Genomic DNA, 17,955 nt, shown 5'->3' on the forward strand with positions numbered 1-17,955 from the left:
GCTGTGGGGCTGTTTCGCTTCCAAAGGCCCTGGGAACCTTGTTAGGGTGCATGGCATCATGAATGCTTTGAAATACCAGGACATTTTAAATCAAAATCTGTTGCCCTCTGCCCGAAAGCTGAAGATTGGTCGTCATTGGATCTTTCAGCAAGACAATGACCCCAAACATATGGCCAAATCTACACAGAAATGGTTCACCAGACACAAAATCAAGCTCCTCCCATGGCCATCTCAGTCCCCAGACCTTGTTTTGTTGGCAAAAGGGTTTGTACAAAGTATTACACCAGGGGTGCTAATAATTGTGACACACATATTTGATGTCAAATAATTTTCTCTTTATGTGGGATTTTTTTCCTCATTGAATAAATGCACTTGTATTGAAGGTTGGATTTTTCTCTTTTTTTCCATTAAGGTCCCATATTATTTGAATAAAAAAAAAATTATTAGAAGCTAAAAAATCTTTTTCAGGGGTGCCAATAATCATGGCACTGTAGGTGAAATTAAAAAAAAAATGTCAAGAGTGTGACCTCTGTTCTTTTTTTTTTGTTTCAGGGCTGAAAAAAAATCAGTTCAATTCAGTCATTTAATAGAAACGTTTTGTTCGAGAATGTATAATATAATAACGCGATGTTAGGCGAGGTGGCTCCAATAATACCTGACTGTAGCCGACAGCCTACAAACTACGCCCACATGATGCTACGCTGGATATCACATGTATATGAATTAGATGCGAAATGATACATCTGCCAGCATTGGTAAACAGCCGCCATCTTAAAGCATCACACTTCTCAGATAGGCTCTGTTGTAGAGAACCTTCCTAGCGAACCTAAGTAACTTTTTATTTAAAATACTCCTAAATTAGCAAAATCTTGACTTGAATCTATCTTTAAATGATAAAACAGTTTTAAAACTTTTACATGTCGAAAGAAGACAGAAGGGATCTAATGCAATAACGGAAGCAATTTTAACAACATTAACGGTTGATTCAGAACATTAAATGACCTCCAAACATAGAAAAGGTTACCATCTACTCATCGCAATATCCACAATACCCCTGTGTCTAGTTAAGTTTTGTGTAAAGAATTGTAAAAAATTGGGCTAGGGCAACTGTCCCAAAAAGCCTTTGAACTTCACCTGTTTTTTTTTTTTTTTTTTTTTTTGAATGGAAAAAAAAACATGAAAAGTAAAACCAGTTACTTTGCCAAGTAACTAACTACTCTTACATTCAGGTAACTGAGTTACTAACTCAATTACTTTTTTGGGGAAGTAATTTGTAACTGTAATTAATTACTTTTTAAAAGTAAGATTAACAACACTGGTGAGTTTTGCATGGGACCGGAGCCCTGGCGCTATCTTATACTTCCTGTTGGGGAGACCTATACATTCTTTTGGTTGCGTAACTCACATGGGGGGCCGTGGTGGTCAAAACCAAATCTCACCGAGGGAACAATGTCACTATTTTTGAAGGCAATTGTGAAAATCTACCACATTGTCGTGTATATAATACCTAATAATCACTTAAAAATAATTATAATATGATACTGGTGGGGTTGTGGTGGCTGGGTTGGATTCTTGAGTGGGTTGCAACCCCACCCCCAAATAAATTATGCCTATGGTTGTGATATGGAAAGGAGGAAGTGAGATCAAGGTGGCATTATAACTCATTAGTCGCCACTGACAGCGCTAGATGTCCAATCAGGGGTGGAAGTGAGCCAGAACGCGCCGGATCGGCGTTCCGCCATGAAATACGATGGCAGAACGCCGTTCCGGCATATGGTGCTTTGATCCCGAATATATGACGGCAACTGTCAAAACCCCATGCTTAAAAAAAACCCTGCCACGCTGCCACACACGCATCTCCAGTAAGAACAATCTACTATACACAAGTGTTAACAACAAGCCTAATAAAGAGCATGTTTAGCGTCATCCGTTTCCACTGATATTTATTATTCTTTTATTCTACGTAGTTCTTCCCAGCGTCTCTCTCTCTATCTGACAAGTCGCGTATCCCTGCACACACACTGAGTGCACGTGCACTGCAGCGCACGCAGAAAAAAACAAAACAAAAACTGGACTCTGCTGTCCATTCAATTGACTGACATACTGACATGTGATCAGCATGGCTAGTCAGCTGTCATTGGTTCAAATGCACCTTTTTTCTGGAACAACAAATAGAGGGGGGAAAAAGCTTATTGAATTAAAGGGGTAATTCTACGGAAAACTGAACAGATCCTTAAGAGAAAGGAAAGAGTTGAATGAGGTTTATTTGACTTTATTTGGGTGGTTCAGAACATGTTCCATGTTAATGTGCACTTTTAACTTATTTTTGTTCATTTATGTAAGGTTACTTCTTTATTTCCTTATAATTAAAAAAAGTCAATGTTTGCTTTGTCTTGAAAATATATTCCATTTCACTGTGCTTAACTCATTCACTCCCAGCCATTTTCACCGGCGCAAAGCCCTTCGCTCCCGGCCGTTTTACTGGATTATGACTGATTTTGCAAGGCAAATTCTGTTCTATTGCTATATAATCATGGAACCCACTAAAAGAAAGATTAGACTCTTCTTTCAGCAGAAAAAAAAAGTTCATATCTTTTTCCATTCAAATCAGCATTAGAAAATAGCATAGTTTGAGCACTTTTCCAATTTCTGATGAAAAAACTGAGAAATTGAGCTTTTTGCGAAGGCATACATTTCAAACATAACTTTGACTTATACGCAGCTATTTTTTGCTTTAGTTACATTCCAAACATCTGAATAATGTTTTCCTTTTACAAAATACGATAAACAACAAGACAAATAGAGCTTTTGATAGCAAAGTAACAATTTATTTACACATAACTAACTGAAAGATGACGCTGTTCTGGCCGCGACAGCCGGTTAAACTTTTCCCTCATCGCCGTCTGTCTCATAAAGATGAATTTTTTAAAATCTGTGCGGGCTCTGCTCGCGAGCAGCACGGATTCAAAGGCATCGTCCGTTGCACTAGTGGTCCCGGTCGTTCTGCTCGATCGTCCACCGCCTGGCATCCATTCGGTCGTCTTCCGCCAGCCTTCCAGCCGTGCAGCTTGGCCATTCGTTGCCGTTGAATCGAGTTGCGGGTCTTACCAAATGCGCTACTGCCCTCCAGTGGCCGGTTTTATTGCTTTAAAATGGATTTTCAGCTTTGTGCTTTGGAGCTGAATTGAATCAGAACCCAGACATGTCTTTTTTGAAAGAAAAAAAAACCTAAACACTGAAACAATTAAAAATAGAACATATTTATACGTTTTTGGGAGCAAATGAGTTAATGTAAGTCATTTGTACTTTTTTAAAAATGTATGTTACTTATATCTTTACTATTTAAAAATAAAAGCCATCAAAAAGTCAGTTATCTTCAATTTTAAAGTACATCCTATGTTCTTGAATAGTTAAAATCGGGGTTTTGCTTTAAGATTTGAGGAAATTAGAAAAATAAGAATTATGAGGAATTTTGTAAATCAGTGAAAATATTACTTTTTTAATGGTAATCATTTTCTCTTTTATGCCTTGTTCCAGTGTAATGCAGCAGCCTAATGCATGTGTGAAACTTACTAATTCATTCATTCATTTTCTGAACTACTTATCCTCACGAAGGTCACAGGGACGCTGAAGCCAATCCCAGCTAACTATGGGCAATTTATGGGGTACACCCTGAATCGGTTGCCAGCCCAATCGCAGGGCACAACGAGGCACACACAGTCATACCTAGGGACAATTTACAGTGGTTGATCATGCCTACATGCATGTTTTTGGGAGTACCAGGAGAATACTCACGCAGGCATGGTGAGAACATGCAAAAGCCACACTGGAAGGCCAGAGCCCGGGACTGAACCCTTGATCTCAGAACTGTGAAGGGAACGTGCTAACCCCTATGAAGCCTGTTGTGTTTTTTTGTGTTTTATATTTATAACTGTGACAAAAGCAGTTTTAGCATGTTGGTGGTTTTAGGAGGTTTAAGTCCCAAGCTTAACCCCGTCTCCTTAAAAAAAAAAAAGGGCTCCATGCCGAACTTTATGATAGGGAGTTCCGGCAAGAAATTCTAGCAACTTTCACCCCTGCGTCCAATCCATTTGAACTTGAGGGTTGTCAGTGACAGGTTTCGCTAAATTTTCACATATGAGCTGATTTGGGAACTAATCATTAAAGAAAAAAAAAAAGTGATTATTTACAACACAATTGCAATTGCACAACTGGAAAATGTATCGATAAATGTGAATGAATTGCTTCATCCTACTATTGTAGCCTCTCTCCGCATTCACATGCGAATGCTATTTTCTCCTTTTTCCACTGGATTGCTTCCACTACCGCATGAATCACCGTGATAAAAATCAAAAGCTGTCACTTTTTGACACGCTTATTTCATGACAGGTAGAGGGATGGAGCAACTCATCAAAGCCTCCCACTAAAATAACGTTTGACCACAGGTGTTGCTGTGTCATGGGAACGTTTGCCAAAATCAAACAAAATTCTTTGGATGAGACGCTTGCAAATGGAAAGTAGAGATTGAAAATATTCATTAAAAACAAGAGAAACCAATTGGATTAATGTCGGTCTCAAGAGCCAGACGTCGTTGTGAGAGATAAGGGTCGCCTTCCTCCGTATTATTGTATTATTTAATAGTCGGCCCGAATAGCCAGACGCACGTAAAAGGCTTCACCTAAAGGTCAAAGTCGTATTATGAGCTGCGTGATCATTAGCGCAACTTGATTTTCATCTGTAATGGCTGACTTATGCATGATAATGATTTGGACCACCAGCTGTTGGGAGTGAATGATCATGCTTCACAACAGCCAATGAGTGAACCTTGTCTTTCGGGCAGCCACAAACCATAATATTGATAGTCGAGTAATCACAAATTATTTTGCTAGGAGGCGACGAATCGGCTCACATTATTTCCTCCGCCAGTAGGCGGAAGCTACGGAATGTCGAAGGTTATGTATTTGTTTGTGTTCAACATAACACAAGAAAGAATGAAGAGATTATTATTAGAGGTGCACGATAATTATCGGTTCGATAATTATTGGTCCAATAATAAGAATTATGACATCATCCCAATAAATCCAATAACATTATATATTATCGGGCCTATTAATATAATTTTTGGCACGGTGTCGGTGGATTGGGATGTGTGCGTTTGTTTTCACTCCTGTTTTGCCAGTATGCAAAGATTTGTTACTGTTCTAGAGGCCTTATTTTTCCATCATTGAGTGATGAACCTTACTATGGCATTTAGCAAATGTTTGCATTTTACAGTGTTATGTTTACAAGTTATTGAGAGGTCTTTTGGTTATTGATAGGCTTGCTGTCCTATAATTGCCAGGTTAAGAAAGTTGCTTCATGGACCAAGACGACAAATGTCTCCTCTCCTGTTGCACCAAATGTTTTATCTGCTGACAAAGCACAATACCTGTTGGGTTTATGTTTGTTTTAGTTTTGTGCTTATTGTTCAGGGGAACACATCATCAATGATGTTGACTGATTGATTGTGATTGACTCAAATTATTTTTATTTGAAAAAATTAACATGGGCACTTTATTTGAAGTCAAAACTGTTCTTGTCTTTGTTTTGTTCATTATAATAATGTTCATGTCATCATGAAAATTCTGGTTGGGTCCAAGGCAAATCTATGCTGAATCCACCACTAGTATTTTTGACCTACAGGTATTCAAAAACTCACAAGAATATACATTGAAAAATTATATATATTATTGGTTATCGTATCGGTATTGGCCTTAAGGAGCAGAAAGTTATCGATATCGGTTTCAAAAAATGGATATTGTGCACCCCTAATTATTATCAAACTTGAAGGATATGTTTGTAATATGAAACAGAGGAGGTACCGTAATTTCCCAAATATAACGCACACTTTTTTCCCCAAAATCAACTTGTAAAATCATGTTGCGCATTATAAACGGGTACATGGATGGAGAGAGAAATACAGTATATATATATTATACATATATATAAACCGATTTTTTTTTTTTTGGACACGGCCACGTTGTGTTGAAGAAACATATGCGGCGATCCGTTGCCGACCATTACGGTACGTGACGTCACCATTTTGTTTCGGTAATACTTCACCCTGATCGGCCGAATGATTTCGTCTGTGTTAAATTCTGCTTTTTTCACTCTTCATAAAGCACAGAATTTCTTGAACTCATTTGAGTCAACGTTTATTGCAGCTCCGCAACTCGGACCATAACAAACGTAACAACACAACCTTCCTGTGTCCGTCAACTATATCTGTCCCTCGGGAAACTCAAACCCAAATAACAATAGTTCCCATTGTTACTGTCGTGTCGACAGCGATGAGCTCTCTTGGATTTCCGACTTACGTTCTCACTTTCATTTTACCGTATCAATCATCATCAATCGGGAAACTCAAACCCAAATAACAATAGTTCCCATTGTTACTGTCGTGTCGACAGCGATGAGCTCTCTTGGATTTCCGACTTACGTTCTCACTTTCATTTTACCGTATCAATCCACGGAAGAAACATTTATTCATCATGATGAAACTAGCAAGTTATACAGTAGCCTTTAAAAGAAAAGTCACATCTGTTTTGTTTTCTCCTAGATTCTGGTAAGTTGAAGTTGTCAAATCATAAATAAATATATCGTAAATATTGTCAGTTTATGGTAATGTTTTGAACTATCAATGTGCTATGCTTGTGCTGTGTTTCACCATTAAGTAAAATTACATTTCTGTATCTGTACACGAGCTCTGTGTTCTTGTATTCTTCTATTTATTGGTGCTAAAATTAGGGTGTGCGTTACAAACGGGTACAATAGTTTTCCCTAGATTTTACAAGTAAATTTGGGGTGCACATTATACACAGGTGTGCCTTATATTCGGGAAATTACGGTAATTACATTTTGGGGCACTGGCTAATGCTGGTCTTTCAAGGAGGGCAAGCTCAAAGTGTATCCGCCTGTGAGTGCTTTGTGACGGTTGAGGGGCTCAGCGGCACCCGCTGCTCGGTAAGGAAAGAAACTAGAGTGCCAGAAGTCAAGTCACCAAACACATGCAGCTACAAAACAAACAGACAAAAAAAAAAAAAAAACAGAAATTGTAGCTGGATTTTTCGCTAGTCGTTTTTAACAAAGTGTCGCTAGGATGATTAGCAAAGTCTCCGGTTTAACTCGGAACAACAGAATGAAAATTGAAAAGTGCCTCCTGTCGTTTTTACTTGACAACATCGCTGACTCGCTCATTTCGCTGTGATCCAAAAAGGGATTCAGCTTCAGACAGCTCATCCAATCATCATCCAGAGAAGCAGAGCAGATGGGCCTGTCGAGCCTTCAGCCAATGACTCATCTGTTTTTGCTGTAGTGGAAGAATGCACTCACAACTCTGGAGACAATCAGCGTATACGCTGTTTAAAGAAGATGCACAAATGAATGAAAAGCAAGCCGTGTCGTAGCCAGTGATAAGATGATTCTGAACAAAAGTTGAGCACGTTGTAGCGCATATGAATTCAATGACATGTACACACAACAGTATACAGTTGATCACATATTTTTTACATTTCAGGGGAAACTGAGCCCCCCTTGCATTCGCCTGCTTTGGGGTAATGAGGTCAAAGGTTAGAAAAGGAATTTCGCTATAACTTGAAAACAGATGACCTTATTTAACTCAAATTGGCAATGACATGATAAGAAGAGAAAGGCTCAAAGGTCACTAATCGGCACTCAAAACAGTTATTTAGTCATTTTATAATCAATTAGTTGTACATTGGTTTACTTCTTGGTTGACCCGGAAGGAATTTAGGTATAACTTGATAACATCCCTCGTAGTCCAAATCGGCACTCAAAACAGTTATTTAGTCATTTTATAATCAATTAGTTGTACATTGGTTTACTTCTTGGTTGACCCGGAAGGAATTTAGGTATAACTTGATAACATCCCTCGTAGGCCAAATAGATTGGACGTCCAGCACCATCAATGGCAGCCCTAACCTGTCCCCCCTTTTTTTTTTTTACCTTTTCAAAAACTCCATATACTCGGTGTGCTTGATGAGACCCGTCCGCATCATGATGGTCTGGAAACATTGCCGATCGATCGCCCACAGCTTCACGTTTGTCAGCGCTGGAAACCAGAGAGAAGAGAGGCATTTTTTTTTTTTTAACAAAGAGAATAATATACGGTACTGTATCAGCCCACGCATTGGCTTGCAGCCTGAAATATTGTGAATACAGAGCAGGAATATGGCAAAGCAGCTGAAATTGAAGTAGCTATGCAGCCAGAACCCTGCATTTCCTCAAAATGCAAAGAGTCTCTTATCTTAGAAACAAACTAGCGCTTGTTGTCTACGGGTATTTTTGGAATGCCTTGCATGCGTGACTCGCTTCGAGTCATCTTAATGAAGGTCAAGACTGTGTTATTTTTTTAAATGGCTTTTCTCCTGTCTTCCTGATTGGGGCTCCTAGGAAAAACAAATTAAAGATGAGAGCGCCGATGCATGGGCACTCGCACCCCCGCACTTTTTGTGGGCGTGCGAATGGAGAGAAGTGCGGCAGGGATGCACAAGAAAATTAGAGTAAACATGGACAGGAGATTGCGATTATCACAATTTTTTGGTAGAGGCCAGAACTAAAGCAAGCTAAATTTATACTGAAAATGGCATTTCTCAGTGCCAGCTCTTGCTCAACATCCTGGAAGGGATCAGAAGTAACTTTTTCTCAACACTAAATTCAATTTGTGCTTGCCCGAAGGCATCAGGCACGGATGTGGTCGTACGCTATATAACGAGATAATGCGTTTGGCCGTAAAACGTTCAGCGATATTTCATTTTTTCCAGCGCTTTTCTGGTTATTAACTCTTTCAGCACCATTAGCGATGATAAACGAGCTATCATTATTCTGCTGTGAATTTCAATGAGTTTATCACCAGTAGACGTCCAATCCATTTGAACAGGGAGTGTGGCCTTCAAATGGATTGGACGTCTCTAGTTGTCAATGGCAGCAAGTAAGTTAAAGATTTGAGCTGTGGACATCACATATTTACTAGGGCTGTCAAACAATTAAAATTTTTAACCGAGTTAATCACAGCTTAAAAATTAATTAATCCATCTCTAAAATATGTCATATTTTTCCGTAAATTATTGTTGGAATGGAAAAATAAGACATAAGACGGATAAATACATTCAACATACTGTACATAAGTACTGTATTTATTTATTATAACAATAAATCCACAAGATGGCATTAACATTATTAACATTCTTTTTGTTAAAGGGATCCACAAGAAAGACTTGTAGTTCTTAAAAGATAAATATTAGTACAAGTTACACTAATTTTATATTAAAACCCCTCTTAATGTTTTTGTTTTAATAAAATTTGTAAAATTTTCTATCAAAAAATAAACTAGACACACTAAATACACCACAAGGTGTCAATGGCGAGTTTTAAATTAAATTAGAAATCAAGCCAAATAGTGTGTTTTGTCCCTCGACTGACGCCGTAGTTTCCTGTTTACTTGGTCCATCCATTGTAATTCACGTCATTTGAGTGCTGGCTTCACAACGTACTTGACCTCTGATAGTGTGTATATTGTGAATAAATATTGCCATCCAATGTATTTGTTGAACTAAACGAAATGTTTGAATAGAGTTTGACCAAAGTCTTGAGTAAGTTTTATCTGTATGCTGCATAGCTATTTTGATTGGGAATGCCAGTTCTCTTTGCACTGCTGTTTAACTGTGTGAGAATAGGGCCTCATTAATACAGATTGAAGCGCTTTTCATTTTGTGAACATTATTTTTTTGGAGAGATATTATTTTGTTGTGCTTTCACTAAATGAGACTTATGTTTGTTGCGAAGGAGTTGCGGAAGCTTATACCAATAAACGGCGCCGTCCAATGAACGCCTGTGTTCACTCGCCTTTTGTCAAGGCACCTTGTAGTGCACGCGGCGCCAACATGTTGTTTACTCACATGATGCAGGAGTGAGTGAGAGTTACGGCCTGCCGAGAGCCGTAAGCTGTGTTAATGTTGAACCTGAATGTGCTAATAAAGAAACAAAGTGCCAGCACGTCGCGTGTGGTATACCTTTGTTAAGAAAAAGCACAAAACAAGACACCTTTCTCTGCCTATTAGCTCTCAAGTGTGTCATTGTAATCTGTTTGAGGCAATGCATGAGCGGGTCATTCCACGCATGCGTTAAATGTGTTAAATATTTTAACGTGATTAATTTAAAAAATTAATTACCGCCCGTTAACACGTTAAATTTGACAGCCTAATATTTACATTTTGATTTGGGGTACGAGGGCTACCACAAAGGGTTATTTTGATAGTGGATTTATTACTGATTTAAATTGTTAGTTTTTTTTCTTTTTCAAAAAAATAATGACAATTGAAATTAAAAGATTTAAATAATATATTACGTATTTTTTTTCTATAAAAAATACTTAATAAATCATTAAAATTAAAATAAAATATATACTTACATTTATTTTGAAAATGTCAATTTATTTCATTTTTATTATATTTTATTTAACGTTTAGCTGTCAATTCATACCGGGACCAAAATGAGTTAAACCTACTCTCGTATCCAAACTGAGTTCAAATTTTGTGTCAACTTTATATTCACAAGACTTCAAATACATTCCATTCCTTAAAAAAATGAGATGAGATTTTTCTATGTTTACGTGCAGAGACCCAATATACAGCCTCTAGTTTTATGGCTTGCTATTGTGTCACCGAGTTACTTGTGTGGATGTTTTGTTTATGTGTGGAACGGAGCAGACATGAGAGCGTCGGCCGGCGCCTCGTTAAAGTTCCCCCATTAAAAGATGCTTTCATGGTGCTCGGCGGGGCCCCAAAAACTCTTTGGATATTTCCACGTGTGAGTCATCCACGTTTGTACTGTACACCATCCTTTGCGCTGGCTACAGTAATGGCTTTATTTGCCTCATTATTTCTAGTCATGTTGGGACTCATTATCCTCCACAATAAAGGCTTGTTGTTCAGCCGAGAAGGATTTGGGTGGGCAGTGAGACAAATTTTAGGACACCCTGTTGTTCTTGGGTTGTGGGAGTCTTTGCTTCGGGAACTCCTTGTAGTGATTAACTCATTCACTGCCACTGACAGCGCTATCACCGTCAATGGCTGCTAATATCTCAATGAGTGGGTATAGTAGTGTTTTTCCCCCTCATCTCCCCTCTTGTTTTCCCTTTTCCACCTGAAGACTCAGGGCGCAAATAGTGATTTTGTTATTTTCTCTCATTCATCCTTTCCCCTTGTCCACGTAAGGAATAGGTCATCAATGCTAACTTTTTTTTGTCCTTATACACCCTCTTTTGAGTCCCCTTTTCCACCTAAAGAATTGGGGCGACCATAGTAAGCCCCCCCCACCCCTTTATACACCCTCTCGTTTTCCCTTTTGCACCTAATGAATCAGGGCGAATGATTTTGACTGTTTTCTTTCTCCTTATACGCATTTTTTTCACTTTCCCACCTACAGAATCGTAGGTGCCAATAGCGTACCACACGCAGGCTATTTTTAGACCGTGACGTCGCATCGTAAAGCGGAAGTAAGACATTATATACACGCACTCGCATGCAAACCATTATATTTCGGCCTTCTTTCTCAGGTAATCTTTCAAAGACTGACATGCCGATTATTCACTGCTACTATGGAACTTGTAGAAACGACTCTAGACATTACGACACACAGTGGGGCAAATAAGTATTTAGTCAACCACTAATTGTGCAAGTTCTCCCACTTGAAAATATTAGAGAGGCCTGTAATTGTCAACATGGGTAAAGAGAGAGACATAATGTGGGAAAAAAAAAACAGAAAATCACATTGTTTGATTTTTAAAGAATTTATTTGCAAATCATGATGGAAAACAAGTATTTGGTCAATACCAAAAGTTCATCTCAATAATTTGTTATGTACCCTTTGTTGGCAATAACAGAGGCCAAACGTTTTCTGTAACTCTTCACACACTGTTGCTGGTATTTTGGCCCATTCCTCCATGCAGATCTCCTCTAGAGCAGTGATGTTTTGGGGCTGTCGTTGGGTAACACGGACTTTCAACTCCCTCCTCACCCCGTGGCGTCAAAATGATAACAAGAACGGTGCGCAAAAATCCCAGAACCACACAGGGGGACCTAGTGAATGACCTACAGAGAGCTGGGACCACAGCAACAAAGGCTACTATCAGTAACACAATGCCTAGCCAGGGACTAAAATCCTGCACTGCCAGACGTGTCCCCCAGCTGAAGAAAGTACACGTCCAGGCCTGTCTGCGGTTCGTTAAAGAGCATTTGGATGATCCAGAAGAGGACTGGAAGAATGTGTTATGGTGGTCAGATGAAACGAAAAAATAAAGAATACTGAATTGCACCATACGCACTGTGAAGCATGGGGGTGGAAACATCATGCTTTGGGGCTGTTTTTCTGCATAGGGACCAGGACGACTGATCTGTGTGAAGAAAAGAATGAATGGGGCCATGTATTGAGAGATTTTTAGTGAAAATCTCCTTCCATTAGCAAGGGCATTGAAGATGAGACGTGGCTGGGTCTTTCAGCATGACAATGACCCCAAACACATAGCCAGGGCCACAAAGGAGTGGTTTCGTAAGAAGCATTTCAAGGTCCTGGAGTGGCCTAGCCAGTCTCCAGATCTCAACCCCATCGAAAATCTGTGGAGGGAGTTGAAAGTCCGTGTTGCCCAACGACAGCCCCAAAACATCACTGCTCTAGAGGAGATGGAGGAATGGGTCAAAATACCAGCAACAGTGTGTGAAAAGCTTGTGAAGAGTTACAGAAAATGTTTGGCCTCCGTTATTGCCAACAAAGGGTACATAACAAAGTATTGAGATGAACTTTTGGTATTGACCAAATACTTATTTTCCACCACACTGTAAATGCAAAAATTGTCCTGACTCAAGATTAAATAGTTCATATCACTTAATTCATACTAGTTTTTAAAGTTTACTTTCTCATATTGAGTTGTCTGCACTTTTTACCTGCTTACTTGTTTTATTAAGTTGTATGAACTTGAATCTACTAAGTGAGTAGCATGGTTTGTGGTATGAGAGCTGCGCACCTGTGGTGCGCATGTCCATTTCCGGGTGGCGCGAATCTACCTCGGGAGGAAAATTCGAGAAAGCGGTCAGAACAGAACCATTACCCCAACTGAATGTTGCCCTGATTTGGTTTGGGTAAGTAAAGCTTTTGTTTCTAACCTTTTCAATATCATTTAATGTTTAAAATGAGAATTGTTGGAAGGAAGTCCACTCTTAGACTTCGTGTTGGCATGTTCGCCAGTGTGTGTCTGCCTGCGGGTTCATAGACCAGTCGGTGTAGCCGTGAGCTACGTGCTGTGCTAACATGTGTCCGCCGGCCGGTCCTGTCTGTTAGCTGTTTGCGTGATGCTTCTGAGTTAACTGGTTAACTCAGTGTAACAAGCTGTAATGTCGGGTGAGAAGTGTGTGTGGACGTGGGGGTGCGGGTGTGTGCGCGCGTGCGTGTTGGGGGGGGGGGGGGGGGCTCCGTGAAATCATGCTAGTGCTGGGATGTAAACGTGTGTAACGTCAGTTATGTTACATTTATAAGCGCCTTTTCTCTGAATCAGTACACGTCCAAAAAGTTGTTAAAATTGGGATATCGTCTGACACGATATCTTTTGAAGTGCACCAAATGCGAAAAAAGTTATATGGGTGCGTAAAATGATGTGTTTTACTTTAAAAAAAAAGGTGTCAAATGATAAAAAAGTGATATGAGTGAGTTAAATGTTTTTACTTCAAAAATAAGGTGCAAAATGCAAAGGAAAAAAAATACTTTTTCCAATTTAAGTGGGGATGTCACAAAAAGTGACGTATTCTGAATCATTTGGGAGTTACAAATTTGATGTCCCACATGTGATTTTTTTCAAAATCTTTTTGTGCATATTTAGTGATGAAATGCAGCCATTTCCACCTGCTCGTAATCTAAAGAGGTCTCTAAGACTGTATTACAGAGTTTTGGTTTGTTCTCTGTGATTTTGTGCAGGCACTTCAATAAGCAAAGTGAACACACTATAATGTGTGTGTGCTATCTTACCATCTTAATAGAATTTATTTGTGTTTTTATTTTAAATGCAGGATTCAGACTCTTCCGATGACTTTGTCCAAGTTCCTGTTGGGGTTCTGCAAGTCATACCGGAGGACATGCCACTAACGCCATGCAGCAATGTGATCATCTTTGAAGGGAACCTTGTTATGAATGAGGTTCCCAACAATGTCGAAAGCAATTTGTCTTGTTTTTGCTTTAATTTTTGCACTGCATTTTGAATACCCAAAAACTATGAAAAACGTTACGTGAAAAAGGTTTTGTTGAACATGGGACACCAAAAGCTAAGCCCAAAACTGCAAACGTTAAAGAATGCACTTTTGGCCTAGGCCTAGTGTTTGCAGCTTGCAGCTCTAGGCCGTAGATGTTGTGGCAAGGAATATGTGTAATGGGAAACGATGTGTTCTGAATGTTAGTTTTTATTTATCAGTTTGTATTTTTATTTTTACAGACTAAATGTTGCCAAGCCTTTTTGTTGCGAAGTCTGTTTGTTGCTGTGTTGTCATATTGTTTGGAAATACTGAAGTAAAAAAAACACAAAAATAAAACATGTTCATAATGCCATTTTGTGAATTCTTATTTTAAAGTTGGCGAAACTAGGTATGTTATAGATTCGGCAATTTCGGTAGAAATTTTTCTGGACTTTGCTGTGTCAAGATGAAGATCTTAACCCCGCCCACATTGGTGTATGGACATTTCAGAGACCATTTCTGGCCAGCTCCTGCTGATTTGGGGTCATTTCTGGGACATGTCATGGTCATATTAGGTCACTTCCTGTTGATTTGGGGACCTTTGGGGGACATGTCCTGGTCCTATCAGGTCACTTCCTGTTGATTGGGGGGACATGTCCCAGTAATATCAGGTCATGTGGGGACATTTGGGTGGCGTGTACTGGTCATATCAGGTCATTTGGGGACATTTGGGGGGCGTGACCTGGTCATTTTGGGACATTTAAGGGGCGTGTCCTATTGATATTTGGTAATTTCCTGTTGATTTGGGGACATTTGTTTTTTTGCCATTGAAAATGAATGGGCAGACAATTTAAGTACTGCCCACTTACTTCGGCATAGTATATTAAGTTATTGTTACTTATCTTAATTGAGTTTCTGTCAACTTTATTGAAGTGGATTACACTAAGATACCTCAAGTAAAGTAATACAAATTTCAAGTAAAGCCCACTTGATTTGGCACAATATATTAAAGTTCATTCGACTCAAAGTAATTGCGTTGTAACAACTTGATATGAATTTAACTTTACTAAGATACATTAAGTTCTCACAACTTAAAAAAAAAAAGTACCACTCACTTAAATTTGATAATTCCACACTACTTAACACAATAAGTTTGTTTACTTACTTTTCCCAAGGTAATCGGTTTCCTCAATTTATTTAAGTAAACTTAACTTGTTAGAATTTACAGTGCATGATTTGCAAATAGATTCTTTAAAAATCAGACAATGTGATTTTCAGTTTTTTTTTTGCACATTCTGTCTCTCATGGTTGAGGTATACCCATGTTGTCAATTACAGGCCTCTCTAATATTTTCAACTGGAAGAACTTGCACAATTAGTGGTTGATTAAATACTTATTTCTTATACTGTTTTCTTCATACTCTCCCGGAACCAAAAAATGTGAAGAATGGAGCTACTATGCCGCGGACGTCTAAAGGACCAGTTTAACACCAGCAAAGTGAAGCCATTCACATTTCATATGCAGTAAACATTTTGTCTGGGCCAAGATAAGCCATTTTGATATTTTTTGATATATATTTTTTGTTTTTTATGTTATTTTTTTCGCGTGGCGTTTTTTCGTGCTGCTTCTGTCTGACAATGAATGACCTGAATAAAAAATTAAAGTGGTATCTGACTGCCACCGTTGTTACCTTTTCTGTTGTAAAGAAACAACTTTAGTTGTTAAGTGTAAATAAATAAATAGAATTAAGATTTTTATTAATGAAAAAGTGTTCGTTGGCTGTCAACGAGTAGCATTCGCGATCGCTACCCAAAACAGCAATGTCCCCCAAAAGAACGGTCAGAGACGTAAGACAACCAGGGGATATAATATATAAGAAACATGGGGCTTATGGTAGTAAAGGATAGATTGTTGAAACAGGAGAATGTCATTGTCAGTGGCGTAAGAAAAAGGTGTCGATTAAAAAGCTAAGGGAAACTTAGGTTGGCTCGTTTTTTTTCCCGTCTTTTTCAGCCGTCGACACTCAAGCCATCTCTTAAACTGAACATTTGTATGTTCTTCCACATGTTGTCTACCAGTGAATTTGGCACCAGGGACATCGTTTTCGGACAGAATTGGTAGGTTTAGCTCTGTAAACATCTCCGTCGTACACTATTCCCATTCATTTCCTATTGGGGACAAACAAGAGCTTGTCCCACCTTAGCTAACAGCATAGCCACAGAAGCTAATGTCATAAATATTAATGAGCGGAAGTGACGTGTAGCCTGCGGTACCCCATTGCATGTTAGTTCCACCCCCATTTATCCACCCAGTTTGAGTTCCCTTTTTCACCTTAAGAATCAAGGGTGCTGATAGTGATTGCTTTTTTTTTCTAGTTATCCACCCTCTTGTTTTCCCTTTTCAACCCAAAGAATTGTGTCGGTGATGGGCGGTGATAGTTTTTTTCCCCTTCATCTACCCTCTTGTTTTGTCTTTTCAACCTAAAAAATCAGGGTACCAATAATGACTTTTATTTTTACCTTATTCACCTGCTTGTTTTCACTTTCCCAGCTAAGGAATCGGGTGCCATAAAGTATTTTTTTTCTCCCTTATGAAACCCTCATGTTTGTGTTGACCATTTAGCAATCAATATGAAAGGAATTTCCTTTCATGTCTTGTAAAAAAAAAATGTTGCTTGAGTACCATTTTAGGCCAAGAGTTAGTGTGTTGAAGTGAAGTGATGAGTTCTATGCTGACAAGGCACACTTATTTAATCTTATATAAAAAATAAGCTAAAATTAACGCCTCATAGAAGTATTTTAAAAAAAAATTTCTTTAACATCTCCCAGCAGGATCTACAGCCTCCATATAATTTGGTGTTTTCCTTTCAAATCGAGCTAATCAATTTTTATCATTACCTCACATTTGCCTCTGAACTCACCTGACCCGTGACTTAATAATCTCAGCGAAATGTGATGTGATTTCATTTTTCAGCCTTACTATTATTGCTGCTGTTGGATCCTTAGGGATCACTAAAGTTTTACTATAAGCCACAACAGCAGAATAAATGATAACCCCCATAAGAAGCATATTGGAATTGTCCAAACAAAAATTGATTATTTGAACTAGAGAAAAGTATGAGCAAATGTAAGGAATTATTGTTTAAATACAAATTTTAACAAAGACAAAAGGGTGAAAAATCGTACATTGTTTACTTTTGATTAAATGAAGGGGAAAACAGTAACTTTTAAGTTTTGTGTAGTCCTCAAAAAAAAAAAAAAAAAAAAAGCAAACTGATAAACATTTTAATTTATCAAAGTAGGATATTTTATAAGCAAATCAAATGTTGCTCTGATTTGGAAAACAAGGATATAATAACATATTTACATAATATTCTTGGTCTTACTTGTTTCAGAACATAGTTTTTACTCCAGCTGCACATTTCCAGCTAAACTGTGAAGCCCAGAGTAACATTACAGTAAATAATACGTGATTTACATATGAAGCGATTAGTTGATTCATCGCAAAAATTATTGGTGATTAAAATAATTATTTTTGGCCATCCTAGTCCAGGGTATGAATCTTTTTGACACTTTCCTGTCCAATCAAAATAAATCAACTCTCTCTCATAATTCTCAACCCTTTGCGAACAACTTTATAAATAGGACCTATAGCAGGGGAGGTGCCCTCATTCCACGGTCTG

General features: G+C 38.5%; 1 protein-coding gene across 3 annotated transcripts in view; it reads right to left on the bottom strand.

Annotated features, from left to right (window-relative positions):
• LOC130922520 (cGMP-dependent protein kinase 1) overlaps nt 1-17,955 on the bottom strand; it is a 208,608-nt gene that overhangs the window by 48,385 nt on the left and 142,268 nt on the right. For all 3 annotated transcript variants that reach the window (XM_057847305.1, XM_057847304.1, XM_057847306.1), the window contains exon 4: nt 8,005-8,110. In XM_057847305.1, coding sequence (XP_057703288.1) covers nt 8,005-8,110 — 106 coding nt within the window. The remainder of the gene's footprint in view (nt 1-8,004; nt 8,111-17,955) is intronic.

Source organism: Corythoichthys intestinalis, chromosome 10 (assembly GCF_030265065.1).
Source record: "Corythoichthys intestinalis isolate RoL2023-P3 chromosome 10, ASM3026506v1, whole genome shotgun sequence".
Taxonomy (NCBI): domain Eukaryota; kingdom Metazoa; phylum Chordata; class Actinopteri; order Syngnathiformes; family Syngnathidae; genus Corythoichthys; species Corythoichthys intestinalis.